We start from the raw sequence: 18,311 nt of genomic DNA, 5'->3' as shown, positions 1-18,311 counted from the left end.
TAATGGACTAGATAGGAGCATCCCGTCTCTTATTTTCTTCAACCTCCTTGCATTCTATGGACTAGATAGACTCACTTCATCTCCTGTTTCAGCCAATTTCCTTGATCTGAGCGCAGGAGACGGCATGACTTCAAAACGTTGAAGCCACTTAGGTTATTCTGTTTTGCGTACACTCAAAACAAAGATTCTAAATGCTTCCACCTAATGTCAAACGACATACTTTGATTACGATTTATAACAATTTATTACGCTACCTTTGAAAATGTATTCCGTTATTATAGTTCCTCCTTGTACATCCGTATGTTGCACAAGCAGACATGTTTGAAAATACTGTGGGATCAAATAAAAATGCCAGTAGCAATAAAGAACAACAACTTGGACGCAACAGCCCATACGTCTTGTTTGCTTTGTTTTATGTGTACATGAATGACGGCGGCGCAGAGGAGGGGAAAAAAGATTATCCTACGTAGCTTCAACGTTTTGATGTCATTACGTCAACCCAACAACCTCTTTGGGCTAAACTTTGAAGCCATAGGAGAGAACAAGCTTGGCTGATTGGGCGCCTGCTGCACTTATCTGTGCCTGCAGGAGGGAGCCGGAGGCGAGCTAGGTATGTCGTGCTATGGAGAAGAGCAGGAGAATGGCTGTAGGACTTTCTGCTCAGCAGGTAGGAGAATTTTTCTGGGATGTGGTGCTGGATCTAGGTAGATCAAGCCCTTTTGTGAGTGGAGGAGTAGCCTAGTGGTTAGTGCAGTGGACTCTGATCCTGGGGAACTGGGTTTGATTCCCACTGTAGCTCCTTGTGACTCTGGGCAAATCACTTAACCCTCCATTGCCCCTGGTACAAAATAAGTACCTGAATATATGTAAACCGCTTTGAATGTAGTTGCAAAAACCTCAGAAAGGCAGTATATCAAGTCCAATATCCCTTTCCCTATTTGACATTCAACATGGAATGTTGCTGTTGCTACTATTTGAGATTCTGGAATGTTGCTACTATTTGAGATTCTACATGGAATGTTGCTATTCCACTAGCAACATTCTATGTAGAAGCCTGCCCTTGCAGATCAGCAATGCGGCCGCGCAGGCTTCTGCTTCTGTGAGTCTGACGTCCTGCACATACGTGCAGGACGTCAGACTCACAGAAACAGAAGCCTGCACAACCTTCTACACGGAATGTTGCTAGTGGAGGAGTAGCCTAGTGGTTAGTGCAGTGGACTTTGATCCTGGGGAACTGAGTTCAATTCCCACTGCAGCTCCTTGTGACTCTGGGCAAGTCACTTAACCCTCCATTGCCCCTGGTACAAAATAAGTACCTGAATATATGTAAACCGCTTTGAATGTAGTTGCAAAATACCACTGAAAGGCGGTATATCAAGTCCCATTTCCCCCTTTTGGTGGGATTGGGTGCTGGATACAAGTAGATGCTTCATTCAGGTAGATCCATTCCTTATGATGTGAATTAGTGCTGCATCCAGGTGTCTCCAACCCTTCAAATGGGAATTTGTGCGGCTCCAGCCCTTCCACTGGGAATGAATGCTGCATCCAGATGGATGCGGCCCTTCTGCCTTGATTACATGGTGGATCGCTTCTTCCTGTCCTGCCCCCCTTCATCTCCAGAATGTGTCTCCTCTTCCCACCATCGTCTAAAGCATCTCTTTTCTTCCCCAGTAATGCTCGTTTTCTTCACCCCCTCCCCCCTACCGTGCAACTGCTTACCTCTCCCCCTCCCCACTGGCCATTAGATTTCCCCTCTCCCAGCAGCACCAAATCAATTGCAAATAGATAAGTAAGCACTCTCTGCTGTTTTCACTACAGCTGATGCTTCCTATATTTATTTATTTATTGGGATTTATTAACCACCTTTATGAAGAGATTCACCCATGGCAGTGTACAACAGGAACAGTTTAACATAAAACTTGCAATTTTGTTGACAGCATAACAATAGTAAAATGACCAAATATAACAGTACATGTGGTAAGTCCCACCCCAGACCTGTCACTTTCTGTCGGGTCCAGCCCTCATAGGAAGAGAACAACATGTCAGATGGGACGGGACCACCAGAAAGGCCTAAGCAGGTCAGTGCTGGGGCTCGCTGCATACCAAAAGCAGCAGCAGTCAAAACTTAAAAGCAATCTGTTTTTAAGGTAGTGCTTTGAGGATCCAGGAAATCCAGCTTTTACCCTGACCTTTCAATATTCTTGTTTCCAAACAGCTACGTCTGCTTGTATTTTGCCTCTGTTGCATATGTATTTGCTGATTGAAAGGTTATACTTATCCTTGTTTGTGTCAGATGTATTATGTGTGTAACCCAGGTCTCAGTCTTTACTAGCTCGGGTTGGCAACAACTTGGACCTGGGTCACAGGGGAAACTTATTTCTCTCATAGATCTCTATTCTGTCTCCACTCAGCTCATCACTCATACCATCACAGTTCCCATCCATCGAGCTTGAGAATGGGTCAATGGTCTGGAATAGAGATCTGGGTATTGGGAAGCTAGGACAGATTCAGTTAAACTTTCTGGCCTGGAGTAGTCCAGCACTTTCTCTCTCCAGAAAGATCACTCTGTACTCCAGGAACTGGTAGAATACAAACACTTTACTGGAACTTCTGCAACCAGCAGGCAAACTCTTCAGAACGCTTTTATATACAACTAGTAAAAGAGGCCCGTTTCTGAGCAAATGAAACGGGTGCTAGCAAGGTTTTCGTCGCCAACACCCCCCCTCCCTGGCCAACCTCTTTGTTGTTCTGCCATTGCTCCGCCCCCAACGTCATGACGTTTGATGCGAGGGCGGGGCCCGGAGTGATTTCCCCCCCCTGCCTCCCTCCCTGCCAACCCCTTTGTTGTTCTGCCATAGCTCCGCCCTTGAGGGTGGGGCCCAGAGCGATTTTGGTGGCTTCACCACCACGAACCTTCGAACCTTTTTGAAGGAAGTCAGGGCTTGGCTTCACAGACGTCAGTGTCCTCAGAACGTTGAGGGTGAGTTTTATTATAGTAGATATCTGTCCAAGACTGTTGGTAATAACCTCAGCCACTCCACTTTCCTCTTTGCATGTTTCCAAGACTAAATATGTACACAGACTCCTGTCCTTTACCCATCCTGTAGTGTCAGGAATAAATTCACAGCTGTTCCTGTTTCTCCCGATACCAATTCAACTCCTTCATGCACAGTCCCTTTAGGCTGTCCTTTTTCCAGCAGTGTACCTCCGGCCTTGGACAGGCTTACCCTGTCCTGGTCCCTCTTCCAGGCTGGATTCCCCTTATCCACCTGAAGCTCTGATTCCTTTCCAGTTGCCACTTGTAGAGGCAGCAACTACTCCTGCACTCAGCTTGAATTCACTTCTTCTCACTCCAGGACCCTCGCCACCCCCTCCCCCCATACTCCCAAGGGTTCTGGCGGAAGTACAGGCAACCAGAGACCTTATGTACCTCACTCCAGACTCTTATTATTTCCTAAACTCCACCCCTGCGGTCACTCCTCACAGGGAAACCATTTTATCTCCATAACTTCTCTGCCAGCCCCTCCCCTGGGAAGTCCTTGTAATCTCACTCTCTTTCCCACTGGCAGGGTCCTCCCTCCCCCCCAAGGGCATCTGGAAACTTAACACTCCTGTCTTAGTAATACCCATATCATGGAGTATTATATATGGTTGTGTATAGGCAGGTGATTTCTCCAGAATCACTGCATCCACAGAAATCCTTTTTCTGAAGTCACCACATTAGCTCACTTTTAAGAGTGGCCGACTCAGTGTACCCCAAAAGGAGAACACGCTCCTCTACAAATGGGCATGAGTGCCGTGGAAGACAAAGCTTGCCTTTAATTTACATGTATAATTTGCTTATGTAAATATATTTATATAGAATCAACATTGCAAATTATTAATCTGAACTGGAAGGTACTGTAGGTAACAGCAAATCATGTAGCAATTTCTCAGGACTCGTTTGGAGATATGACCAGTACCTAATGTGGCCCTTAGATTCTTGTAAGGCTGCCCCACCCCCACCCCAATGAAAGGACCAATGACAAAACCAGAAATATAACTATACAACTATAATATACCCTGAGAAGAGATTACCAATTTAGCAGCAAAGTTAGGCTACTGACCACAGGACCTGGGACAACCAGTCCTTCACAGGCAAAACCAAAACTAACTAAAACCTGTTCCATAAGAGAGAAAAGTCCTATATCTCACTCTTGCAGTTCGTAGATTTGGAGTAGAGAATGACACAAGGACAAAGTTTGTCCCTGCCCGTCCCCGCAGGCCCTGTCTCCATCCCCACCCCATCCCCGCAGGTTCTGTCCCCGTCCCCATGGGCTCTGTCCTCTTCTGCAGAAGCCTTGAACACTTATAATTTTATATTTAAATCTTTTTATTAAAGTATAAAAAGGAACAATACGCTGTGCAACTGTTGTGTATAAATTACAAATCGAGAACAATAATAAACAATGAGCAGCTATAATAACCCTCCTTCCCACCACCACCCTCTACCTTTCCAACCCTAACAATAGGTGATTTCTACTACTCCAAGGAATCCTAATCCACCCTGTTAAAATGTCCAGGGGTACAAAATACAATCCGTTCTGTATGCCCTAGAGGGGAGAAATATGCCCTATAAAGCACTGTTATGGTTTTTTAATCTGTAGATTAAATAAGAAGTCATCAACAATCTCAGGATTCAGTCCTTCCTGCAATAGAAGATGTCTTCTTAGAAGATGTGCTGGTAGCAGGATGTACTGGATCCCCCATGCAAATTTTGCTAGCTGTGGCCAGCATGTTTGCTTGTTTTTCCAAAAAATCAAAGTATCTTTGTAGGCATCACTTAAACATAAGTAACAGTCCAGTTCATTAAAAGACTTCAAAGTAGAAAATGACACGGGGACAAAGTTTGTCCCCGTCCCTGCGATTACTGCGGTTCCCCGTCCTTGTTTCATTCTCTAGTTTAGAGTCCAGATAGGGTGATGAATTGGCTCCTCCCCAGGCTCCAGCAGAATTCATCCTGTGAGCTTCATCAGTCGGGTATTAGTCTGATGTCCTTACACGTTTAGCAGCTATTTATAGTCTTTGGGGGGAAGTCACAGAGCTGCTTCTGAACTTGACCTTGTGCAGTGCTCAGCATAGAAATACAGTTCACAGGTGTTTGGGCAAATCAGTCTCTATCTCCTCTGAGAGAGATCTGTACACCATGAAATCTTCTTCTCTTCTTTCTCCTTCTCATGCCCAACGTTGGCACTGCCCTCCTGGTCCAGCAGATGACAAACATAGACCAATCACTAACTGTGTACCACTGTCCAGCTCATTACCCACAGTCATAACAATGAGGGGCCTTGTGGGCTTCCAGCAAGAACATCTTATCGGTCAGTACCAAACTCCCCTCCATGATTCACAGATGTTGGAAACAGGATACTGGCTAGATGGACCATTGGTCTGACCCAGTATGGCTACTCTTATGTTCTTATGCTCCTCCACACTTTCCCAGGAGATAACTGGAAGGCTAGTACATGTAAACATGTCCTTGATGAAGTCACCAGCATAGCTGTGCCAAGACTTAGTTTTCCTTTGTAGAAAGCTGGTAAATGTTATATTGAGGCCTCAGGCTGCAGAATCCATATTGGTTCAGGAAAAGATGGTTCAGGCCTAACCAGGCCTTAGACCATCAAAGGTGAGATATCGGGGAAAAACCCCTACGGAAACTGATCTGTCCAGGACTCATTTTCTTGCACAAAATTCCCCGCCTCCCTCCCTTCTAAAATTATTTTTTTAAAAATATAAATTGCATGATTGATGTGCTGGGATGGTAAGTGTGCACCTAGTGTCCATCCTGATTAGGTGTGTCTGGCTGGAATATTGCATTTGGTTCAAAGAGTAAGGCTTGAATTAATAGTATCCAGAGTGAGTATGCATGAAGGAGCTGAAACTCCCAGCTATGTTAAGGTTTCAGTTTCAGCTAATCTAATTGAAAATGGGTACAAGATATTTTATCACTGGTATTATACACCCCAGTGCCTACTGTGAATGTTCAGCTCTGGGACAGGTCAATGTTGGCGAAATTGTGGAGCAGTGGGAGATGTGTATCACGTATGGTGGACCTTGTCCTATATAATGCTTCAGCTCAGCTATCCCCATAAAGCAGTGTATTGCTTATTACATTTCAAACCACGGGGAGTCGTAAAAGACTCTGACAAACTGGCCACCAGTCTTTGTGGCAAGCAAGCTAGTGATTGTAGTGGCATGGAAACAACCGATGATGCCATCCCTGCCAAGAGTCCTTCACAAACTGGATTATATATACCAGGTGACCAAGCTGACTGCACTTCACTCTACTACTACTACTATTTAGCATTTCTATAGCGCTACAAGGCGTACGCAGCGCTGCACAAACATAGAAGAAAGACAGTCCCTGCTCAAAGAGCTTACAATCTAATAGACAAAAAAATAAAGTAATCAAATCAATTAATGTGTACAGGAAAGAGGAGGGTAGGTGGAGGCGAGTGGTTACAAGTGGTTACGAGTCAAAAGCAATGTTAAATAGGTGGGCTTTCAGTGTAGATTTAAAGGTGGCCAAGGATGGGGCAAGACGTAGGGGCTCAGGAAGTTTATTCCAGGCGTAAGGTGCAGCGAGACACCTACTCACTCTAGTCGCTTATTGAGTTTTCACAAAGTTTGGGACGTTTACATTTCTTGACTAATTGAGCTTTGTTTTCCTGTACCATCTTCTTCCTATTCTGAAGGGTGGGTCTCTGTTTTCTACACAGCCACTTATTAGTGAGGGGGGGGAAATTGGGGGAGGTTTGTCAGATTTGGGGGGTTTTATTTTGTATTGTGGGAATGTTGTAATATGCTGCTTTTCCGTTTTTGCTGTTTGTAATATTTAGTTTTACTATTAAATTGCAAATAAAATAAAAAAATGAAACTCCCAGCTATGAATTCAATGGTTGAGGCCACAGGAGATGAAGTGATTCTACCCAAGATCACAAGAAAACTCAGTGGCAGAAGCTGGATTTGAATCCCGGCTTCACTGGTTCTCAGCCCATTCCTCCAAATACAAGGCTGCTTCCTCCCTTTCGTTAGCACTGATGGTGTACTTCACTTCTGCCCCTTACCCCCCCTACTATTCCAATATGGAGACCCCACACACACACACATGTAGCTCTACTACTGCATCTCATTTCTGTTATGTAACACCACCTGTAGTTCTAGCATCAAGACTTTTACACACACACAGCTCTGCTATTGCCCCTCATTCCTAGAAACATGACGGCTGATAAGGGCCAAACGGCCCATCCAGTCTGCCCATCCTCAATAACCACTAACTGTTCCTTTCCTAAGGGATCCCACATGCCTGTCCCACGCTTTCTTAAATTCTGACACAGTCCTCGTCTCCACAACCTTCATCGGGAGGCCATTCCACATATCCACCACCCTTTCGGTGAAAGAGTATTTTCTTAGATTCCTCCTAAGCCTGTTTCTTCTTAACGTCATCCTATGCCCTCTCATTCCAGAGTTTTCCTTCATTTGAAAAAGGCTCACCTCCTGTATATTGATGCCACTGAGGTATTTACATTTCTCTATCATATCCCCTCTCTCCCACCTCACTTCCAGTGTATACTTGTTGAGGTTCCTAAGCCTGTGCCTATATGATTTATGACAGAGACCGCTTACCAATTTTGTAGCTGCCCTCTGGACCGACTCCATCGTGTTTATGCCTTTCCATAGGTGTAGTCTCCAGAACTGCATGCAGTACTCTAAATGGGGCCTCACCAGAGACCTACACAAGGGCACTATCACCTCTTTTTTTTCATGCTGGTCTTCCCTCTCCTTATGCACCCAAGCATCCTTCTGGCTTTGACCGTCACCTTTTCCATCTGTTTGACCACCTTAAGTTCATCAGACACAATCACCCCCAAGTCCCGGTCTTCTTTCTTACACAGAAGCTCTTCACCCCCTATACTGTACTGTTCCCTTGGGTTTTTGTGACCCAAGTGCATAACCCTGCATTTGTTAGCATTAAATCTTAGTTACCAATGATCGGACCGTTCTTCAAGCTTCGCTAGATCCTTCTTTATACCATCCATATCCTCCGGGGTGTCCACCCCATTACAGAGTTTGGTATCATCCGCAAAGAGACAAATCTTACCAGACAGTCCCTCCGCAATATCACTTACAAAGATGTTAACAAGAGCTAGCCCAAGGACCAATCCCTGCGGTACACCACTGATAACATCCCTTTCCTCAGAGCAAGCTCCATTTACCACTACCCTCTGTCTCTTTCCACTTAACCAGTTTTTAACCTAGTCAGTCACTTTAGGTCCCATACCAAGGACATTCAGTTTATTTATCAGTCGTGTAGTATGTGGAACCATGTCAAAGGCCTTGCTAAAATTCAAGTATGCCACATCTAGCGCCCCTTCCACATCCAGCTGTTTGGTCACCCAGTCAAAGGAATCATTCAGATTTGTCTGAAATGACCTGCCTGTAGTGAAGCCATGCTGCCTCGGGTCTTGTAGTCCATTCGATTTGAAAAACCTTGCAATCCTCCTCTTTAGAAGCATTTCCATTAGTTTACTCACCACTGAAGTCAGACTGACAGGTCTGTAATTCCCAACCTCTCCTCCTTACTTCCACTCTTGTGCAGGGGGACTACACCCACCCTTCTGCAGTCCTCCAGGACCACTGCAGACTCTAAGGAAGCATTGAAGAGGTCAATCTTCTTCTACTAACCTATAAATGTACTCACTCTGCTGCTCCCCAGTATCTCTTCACACTCGTCCTTCCCTACACCCCTTCCCGTGCACTCCGCTCCATGGATAAATCCTTCTTATCTGTTCCCTTCTCCACTACTGCCAACTCCAGACTTCGCGCCTTCTGTCTCGCTGCACCCTACGCCTGGAATAAACTTCCTGAGCCCCTACGTCTTGCCCCATCCTTGGCCACCTTTAAATATAGACTGAAAGCCCACCTCTTTAACATTGCTTTTGACTCGTAACCACTTGCCTGCACCTACCCTCCTTCCTGTACACATTAATTGATTTGATTTGCTTACTTTATTTTTTGTCTATTAGATTGTAAGCTCTTTGAGCAGGGACTGTCTTTCTTCTGTGTTTGTGCAGCGCTGCGTACGCCTTGTAGCGCTATAGAAATGCTAAATAGTAGTAGTAGTAGTCAGACAGCGGTGCTGCCAGATCATCTCCGAATTTCTTCAGTACCCTCAGATGTATCCCATCAGGCCCCATGGCTTTGTCTACTTTTAGTTTAGCTAGCTCCACACGAACACAGTCTTCTGAGAATCGGTCCATCCCCATTAGCATTTGTTTTCTTCGGTCCTACCCCCGGCCTTTCATCCGTGAACACAAAACAGAAATAATTGTTAAGCAGTTCAGCTTTATCCTTATCAGCTTCTACATATTCCCCCCCCCCCCCCCCCCCTCAGCTTTGAGTCTCACAATGCTATTATGGCACTTCCTCTTGTCATTTATATATCTGAAAAATGTCTTGTCCCCCAATTTTACCGTATTGGCTATCCTTTCTTCCATTTGCCTCTTTGCATTCCCGACCGTTTTTCCAGCTTCTCGTAGCTTTTCCAGATATTTTTGCCTGTCCTCCTCCTTTGCAACAGTCCCTGCTATTTCTGATATTTTAGTACTGAGACCCTCACACACGTTGTTCTGCCACTGCACCTTAATCCTGCCTGATGCACTACTCCCTCCTATTCCACTCCTATCTCATTCATTCCGTGCACTTCGCTGCAGCCAATGAACACCTCCCTGGCATTCCAGTTGGGGCCTCCTCCTCCAAAACACAGTTCTTTAATTGTACCTCATTCCTGACCAGCAGAACCCCCTGCTATTCCAGTAGAGACATCTCCCAGCACCACATAGATGTGTCAAGCACGTCATTTCCGCTGTGCAGCTTGCTATGCTAGGGTTGTATCTACAAAGCCCTCTGAACACATATTCAGGGGCACAGGCTAGTTGCTTCTCTGGGAGGGAGCCTTTTGGTCACTCCTGGATTTGAACATATCCCAAAAGCGGTGTGGTATCTGTAGTTCGAGTTCCATTTTGTACCATGACAGGGTTGCCTAAAATCCAGGGCTGGTCTACAGCCTTCCTCTTGGAACTGGGTAACTTGGCAGCTCTGATTAAAGTTACGCAAGATTTCATGTCACAATTTGATGGAGGGAGGGGAGAGTAAATTCTTAACCTGCCACAAATCAAGAGAAAGTGGAATTTCACATATCTAACACATTAATATCTTGAAAACCTGACTGGCTTGGTTGTGCCCTGAGGACTGGGCCAATTAGCGCCAATAATTGACTGCTAACAACCAATTATAGATGTTAATTGGTGTTGATTGAGAGTTACACGCAAATCGTATTCTATAATGAGTGCATAATTCCTATTGTGCGTAATTTCAAAGGGACATTTTTTTGGGGGGGGGGGGGGGGGGGGGTGTTCCTATGAGTTATGCTCAATTTTGTGGAATATGCCTGATCCTACGCCTAATTTAGTCAACTGGCATATACACCTGGTTTCAGCAGACATAAGTGCAGGTGACTTAAGGGGCCCTGTTACGAAGTGGCGATAAGCTCACCGTGGCTTACCGCTCGCCAAACAGGCACTACCAACAGGTAGTTCCCACCCCCAGCGCGTGCCATTTCTGGTGCTACAGAAATATTTTCTGTTTTTGTAGCACCAGTGTTTACGCATAATATTTTCCGTTCCACTGTATCAACTCCTAAGAGGTGCCTGGTAGGAGCATGTTCTATGGAGGAACATAGATACCTACGTCCCTTTATATCAGGGGCGTAGCCAGACTTCGGTGGGAGGGGGGGTCCAGAGCCCAAGGTGAGGGGGCACATTTTAGCCCCCTGCCACTGCTGCCACCACCAACTTTGACCCCCCCCTTCCCGCCACCACCAACCCGCTGCCAGGTACCTTTGCTGGCGGGGGACCCCAACCCCGCAAGCCGGTTCTCTTCTCCGGCGCAGCCGCATTGCTGGCTGGTCTGCAAAGCTTCGTTCTGTTTCTGTGAGTCTTGACGTCAGACTCACAGAAACAAAATGAAGCCTTGCAGATCAGCAACGTGGCCGCGCCGGAGAAGAGAACCTTGGCTGGCGGGGGTTTCGGGCCCCCACCAGCAAAGGTCCCTGACAGTGGGTTGGCGGCGGGAGGGGGGTTGAGAGGGTCATCGGCAGGGGGGGTCAGGGCCAAATCTATGGGGGCCCATGCCCCCGTGGCCCCACGTAGCTAAGCCCCTGCTTTATATAATACTAGTTGGTATAAATGTCAGCATCTAAGTTCATAGTTAGATTTACAAACACTGGAGTATATAGAGCAGGGATTCCCAGACTTGCCCAAGGGGAACCCCAGCTAGCCAGGTTTTCAGGATATCCACAATGTATATGCATGACATGGATTTGCATACCAAAGAGGCAGTGTATGTATACTGATCGCATGAATATTTATTGTGGATATCCTGAAAACTTGGCTGGCTGGGGTTCCAAGTTTGGGAATCACTGACTGAGGAAACTGAGTCTTAGGCTACACGTGGAGAAGTAAATCCACTTTCTGGGGAAGAGGGGTTCTGGAGTCCCCTTTCCTGTTAGCAGAATAAAGTCATCTGAACTCTAATGCATTCTGAGCTCCTCCACATGTCACTGAGTTTGTTTCTGGTTTGTGTTTCAGGTGCCAGTGACGTTTGAGGACATCAGTGTTGATTTTTCTCAGGAGCAGTGGGAGTATTTGAATGAAGGCCAGAAGGAGCTTTACAGGGAGGTGATGAAGGAGAATTATGAGACCCTGATCTCACTAGGTAAGGACTGTGTTATCTCCATTTTTAGCACATACAGGGGCTTATTTAATAAAAGTAATTTGATGCGTTTTCCTGCACTTCTTTTAGTTCATAAACTTCCAAGTATGGTCACAGCCTGTCTAGGCTTGATGGACCTTCAGTCTGTCCCAGTATGGCAACGCTTATGTTCTTATGGCCAGCGAAATTGTTCCCAGAGAGCTCATAAAAAATTAAACAGCTTGGGCGATAGGGGTTAGTACAATAAAAAGGTATCGCATAATTTTACATTTTTGCATTTTATTTTTATTTGGATGGTGAATCGTCTGAAGTCACCTGCCCCCCTACCCAGGTCCTGGAGTACTTTGACACAGCTCAGGGAAATTACAGGCTCAGAAATATGGACTCTGCAAGCTTCCAACTCCCAAGGTTTGAAACTACCTGCAGCTCACGGACACTACAGCAATGACCTTAGAGGAGGTGCCTTGGGCAAGGGCACACATGCGGCCTCTTCAGTTGGCACTGTTTTCCAGGTGGAGTTAACCGCCTTAACCACCTTTTCCGGCAGCAAATTCCAGAATTTAACTACGCGTTGAGTGAAGAAACATTTCCTCCGATTCGTTTTAAATTTACCACACTGCAGCTTCATTGCATGCCCCCTTGTCCTAGTATTTTGGAAATCGTAAACAGATGCTCCGCATCGACCCGTTCCATTCCACTCATTATCTTATAGACCTCTATCATAGCTCCCCTCAGCCGCCTTTTCTCCAAGCTGAAGAGCCCCAGCCTCTTCAGCCTATCCTGATAGGGAAGCCGTCCCATCTCCTGTATCATCTTTGTCGCCCTTCTCTGCACCTTTTCCAATTCCACTATGTCTTTTTTGAGGTGCGGCGACCAGAATTGTTACGTATTAATGAGATACAAATCAGACAAATGCATGTAAAATATCTCAGTATGTAAAAATCATAACGGCTTAAAATGAATGCTACAAGCTACATTACTAAGCTACAATATCAACAGCAAAAAGCTAGGGTGGTTTTTCTGTCCTTGGAGCATTGGGCTCCCATGGTGCAGCCCAGTGATCCCAGACACAACTTAAAGGGGCTAGCCATATAGACAGTAAGGAGCCCCAAAGCCTGCCCCCTCATATGTCATACGTTTTCATGACAACTCCCCACCCCAGTTCAGTTCCCTACCTCAAGCAGATGACCCATCTCCTCTAGAGAGTTGCATAGATACAGAAATTTCACCCATCCCCACTTGTCCCCCCCCCCCCCACTGAAATTTAACCTATACCCACCTGTACCTGCCAAGATCCATTCCATCCCCACCCTTCCCTACAATTAATTTTTTTTCCTACCCCCTCCTGTACCGACAGGAGTCGACACTATAGCATACTTGCCTGCAGCCCTCTATTTCCTCCCAACCCCAACAGCCTCCTCTGGTATTTTGGGCTGTATTCACTTTTCAAACAGTAAGTGTTCCAAGCCTCAGTCTGATGATGTTCTGGCTGCCTCTTTGGGCATTCCAAGCCTTATTATGGTGCTCCAGTTGCCTTGCTCAGTGCATTCCAAGCCTCATTCTGGTATTGCCAGAAATTTCGAATAGCACTCCTGTTTCCATTCCCAGTGGAATCCCCATATTCATATAGCACTCTAATCTCCTCTGCCTGGAAGGCCCCTCTCCCTTGCCTGTTTACCTTAACATCTTTGGTAGTTAAGTGAGGTCTGGGTAGGAGTGAATCCCTGTTGCCCCGCCCTTGCTGGTGCTAGGTTCAAAATGGCACTGGTGATCCCTAGCAGTAGTATTGCAGTATTACTATTAGGGGTCAAGTTTCTGTATAAGGTGGTGCACAAACTGCTTTTATTCATTTACCAAGGGAGTCAGTAACCTGCTCTACTGAGCTACTGCTGGTTGGGGACAACTGTGGTAGATTAAGGTACAGTAAAAGCCCAACTTTTACTGCACCTTGATAACTGCCCCCCTTAGTGATTTGAGTCATTTACTGAATTTGAAATCTGGCATTCTTAATTCTTAGACTTGCTTAGGAGGAAAGTTTTATTACTCCTCAATTTTTATTGCCCTCATGCAGTCTATGAGCAATACATGACCATAAAGTAGCGCATACAAATTTATCTTGTTGGGCAGACTGGATGGACCATACAGGTCTTTTTCTGCCGTCACTTACTATGTTACTGTGACTCCTGTATCCCAGGAGTTTGAACGCCCGATACCTCTCTGGTGGGAATGTCTGAGTCACCTCCTTTGGGGGGGGTCTCGCTGGAGGCACCTCAGTGGGTGGTGATTATCACCAATGCGAGTCTCCCAGCTGGGGAGCTCAGTGCCTGGGCCGAGTGACCCAGGGAATGAGTCGTTGTGGTCCATCAATCACATTGAGATGAAGGCAGTACGCTAGGCCGTCAGGGAGTTCCTTCCCCTGCTTCTGGGAAAGACAGTCCAGATGATGACTGGCAATGCCACATAAACAAACAAGGCAACACCTAGAGCCAGGCAGTGATGTTGGAAACTGGATCAGGGCCTGGCCTTGAATTCCATCAGATTATAGGTGGTTGCCTTCTCCAGTTTTTAGGGCAAGGTGCAGGGTCTCTCCCTGGCAGTGCATGGTGAGGTTGCCCAATTTTTAAAGAGGGTCATTCATTTGTGGCCTCCAGTGTGTCCTTCCATTCCTTCCTGGGACCTAAATTTGGTTCTTTGGGTGCTCTCCACGGCTCCCTTTCAAGCCCTTGAGGCAGGCTTCAATTAAGGACCTTACTCTCAAAGTGGTCTTCCTTGTGGCTATCACCAGGAAACCAGTGAATTCCGTCTGTCCGGTCATCTCTTCATTCTTTTCCATGGCCCTCGTAAGGCAGAGCAGCCTCTAAGGTCACGATTGTGCAGTGGATAACGGTGGCCAAAGAGTACTTTTATGTTTGTATTAACTAGCCAGTGCCTCCGGGATTGAAGGCTGAAGCAACGGGGGCTCAGGTGACTTTCTAGGCAAAGACCCAGAAGGTTGCCCTGAAGGAGATCTGTAGGGCACCAACGTGGTCATCCCTGCATTCCTTGGTGAAGCATTATGGGTTGGATGGACTCGCTCATGCTTTGCTGAAGCTGTCCTCAAGAGTCCTTTGTGTTTCTCCACCCTGTAGTTCTGCTTGGGTACATCTCACTTGTTCAGAACGATGCAGCCTAGACATCATGGAAAGTGAAATTATGTTTTACATGATAATTTCTTTTCCTTTAGTAGGCTGCACTGTTCTGAAGCCAAAGGCTTTCAGGATGCTCTGCTCTTTCCTTTTCAGTAAAAAAAAAAAAGAAAGAAAGCGAAATAACAATGTGAACCACAGTGAGGCAATCCTTAGAGGTGCAGAGTAGCGAGTGCCATTGTGCAGTGTTATGCTTGCTTGCACTTTCTTATAGCTGTGGTGATTGATGGGGCATGGGGTGGGGGGGTTAGAAAGGGACCTTCCGCTTTAGTAGATGCCTACTGCAACTTTCCCAGAGCACCAGCAGCTTATACCAGTGAGTTCACAGGAACAGCCTAGCTTTTTCTCTACCTCCATCTGCTGGTAGGAGGGGATAACACCCACTTGTGGAGAGCAGTGCAGCTGACTAAAGGTCAGGAAATGATCAGTTAAGACATAATTTCACCTTGTATGTGATTGTATATCCTATCAGTATCTCTTGCAGTGATCAGCTTGGAAATGGGGTGGCAAATTTACAAAGGGGTATTGTGTTACTGAACTGGGTAAACTGTTGTACAATAGTTCCCAATGTTTGTTTATTTTTTTTTATCTAGAAGATGATCGCAGAAACAGTAATACAGAGAGACATCAGTGGAAGCTCAGTGTGGAGACTGAAGAGGAAAAGATGTTGTCAGAAAGTGACAAAGAAGGAACAACTTCTGACTTGGGAGAAAAAGGAAAAAGTCAGTGTATCTCGGAAATGAAGCAAAATAATTCAATTGAAGGTTTAGCACTCTGTGGGCACAAGACCAGGAGTCTCTCTCATACAGGGGAAGAGCAGAGAACCCAGATGACAGCTCAAAGATGTTTATGTGATATTTGCAAGATATTCCACAGTGATTGTGTAACTCTGAAGTCATGGCAGAGATCTGACACTGAAGAAAGACCATCTAAATATAGAAACTGTGGGAAAACCTTCAGTCAAGTGGAACTACATGTACAACAGAAAACATGCATAAAAGTGACAAACTGTACATATTCTGAGTTTGGGAAAGGTTTTGACAGGAAGAAAGATCTACTACAACACCAAAAAAATAATAAAGAAACCAAAATGTGTACAAGAACAAAACATGGGAAATGTGTTGTCAATAACATTACAAAATTCCAGAAAAAAATCACCATTGATAGAATATTTTCATGTTCTGATAGTGATGAAAGCTTGGAAGAAAACATCACAAGAAATGAAAACTTTCAGGCAGGAGAAAGACCAGATTCAGCTACAGAGCATAAGACGAGCTTCTGTCACAGAAAAGTATTCACAGAACATAAAAACATTCAAATTGGTTTACAATCTGTTATTTCTACTGAATCTGAAAAAATCTTTTGTAGGAAGGCAAACCTCCCAAAATACCAGAGACTTCAAAAAGAGAAAAACCTATATAACTGTGGTAAAAGTATCTGTCATCAGAAAATCCACAGAGGAGTGAAACAAACTCAACGTTCTACGTGTAGTAAAAGAGTTAGTGAGAAGGGAATAATACTCAGTGTGCACCAGAAAATACATAGAGGAGTGAAACCCCGCACAAGTAGTAAATGTGGAAAAATGTCTTGTCAGAAAGTAGACCTCAACCAGCAGGAAAGCCATGGAGGAGTGAAACTATTTACATGTACTGAATGTGATAAAAGTTTCAGATATAAGAGAACACTCGCTGTACACCAAAGAATTCACACAGGAGTGAAACAGTTTATGTGTAGTGAGTGTGGTAAATACTTCAATCGGAAGATGCACCTCACTGTACATCAGAGAATTCACACGGGTGTCAAACCATTTATGTGTACTGAGTGTGGCAAATGCTTCAATCAGAAGACAACCCTCACCAAACACCAGAGAATCCACACAGGAGTGAAACCATTTACATGTACTGAGTGTGGTAAAAGCTTTAGTGAGAAGGGAACACTCACCATACACCAAAGAATCCACACAGGAGTGAAACCATATATGTGTACTGAGTGTGGCAAATGTTTTAATCCAAAGTCAAACCTCACCAAACACCAGAGAATCCACACAGGAGTGAAACCATTCAGCTGTGCTGAGTGTAGTAAAAGCTTCCTTCAGAAGGCAGATCTCACTGCACATCAGAGGATGCACACCGGAGTGAAACCATTTATGTGTACTGAGTGTGGCAAATGCTTCATTCGGAAGCCACACCTTGCCAAACACCAGAGAATCCACACAGGATTGAAACCATTTACATGTACTGAGTGTAGTAAAAGCTTCCTTCACAAAGCATATCTCACTAGACATCTAAGGATCCACACAGGTGTGAAACCTTTTACTTGTACTGAGTGTGGTAAAAGTTTCAGTGAGAAAGGATCTCTCACTCAACACCAGATTATCCACACAGGAGTGAAACCATTTAAGTGTATAGCGTGTGGTAAAAATTTCCATAGAATAGGAAATCTCAGAATACATGAGAGAATCCACACAGGAGTAAAACCATTTACATGCAGTGAATGTGGTAAAAGTTTCCGTGAGAAGGGAAAACTCACAATACATGAGAGAATCCACACAGGAGTGAAACCATTTCCTTTAGAGTGTGTAAGTTAATGCTTCATGAAGAAGATTACTCTGCATGTCTGAGGATTAGAAAATAATTTTTCTTCTCAAATGTTGTTGAGTTCTTTTATCTGGTGACACTGTAGTATAACTGCTTTATGAAATCTCAGTAAAGCAAATCTACAAATATGAGTATGGGTTGAAAGAAAAGGAAGAATACATATTGGCCACATGTTGGCCTGCATAAAAAGGTGACCATCCATAGCTTATGCACTAGGGCCAATGATAGTCTTAGCAATAGTGTAGATACTGCAGATGAAAAAAACATCCCCGCTGTAGATAAAGGCCATGGTGGACTTGTTCATGGAGCCCCTGCAATAGGAGATAAGTCACGGGAGCTAATGAAAAAGTTAAGGGATAACTAGAATTGACTCTTGCAGATAAGGAGGAGTTAATGTACTTCTGCCTTTATGCTACACATCCTATATTTATACCAAGAAAAGTTTCCATAAAATTGGAAGGAAGAGGAATAAGTGACTGATGCAAATTTAAGATCTCAAATTCTAAAGAGCAAACAAAAGAAGTATGTGAATGATTACATTTTAACACAATTTAGAGCTTCTCTAAGAAAGAAATTGAGAAAGGAAAAAAACAGGAGACCTTGGTGGGTGCTTCAGAAGGGAACAGCAGGAGTTACATTGATTTGGTGAGAGAAAAGGTTTGGAATATGTGACATCTTATTAGTTCCAGAGGGAAGCTCTCTTTGGCATGATACTACTACT

General features: G+C 44.9%; 1 protein-coding gene across 1 annotated transcript; it reads left to right on the top strand.

Moving 5' to 3' along the window:
* Positions 1-572: 572 nt before the first annotated feature.
* On the top strand, positions 573-18,311 carry LOC115464233 (zinc finger protein 2-like). Its single transcript, XM_030194630.1, has 3 exons — positions 573-667; positions 11,685-11,811; positions 15,587-18,311. Exons 1-3 carry the CDS (start codon positions 623-625, stop codon positions 17,578-17,580), a joined length of 2,166 nt encoding a protein of 721 aa, XP_030050490.1. The 5' UTR covers positions 573-622; the 3' UTR covers positions 17,581-18,311.

This window comes from Microcaecilia unicolor, chromosome 1 (genome assembly GCF_901765095.1).
Source record: "Microcaecilia unicolor chromosome 1, aMicUni1.1, whole genome shotgun sequence".
Taxonomy (NCBI): Eukaryota; Metazoa; Chordata; class Amphibia; order Gymnophiona; family Siphonopidae; genus Microcaecilia; species Microcaecilia unicolor.
Note: the sequence above shows the minus strand (reverse complement) of the source record. Positions and strands in the feature narration are given on the sequence as shown.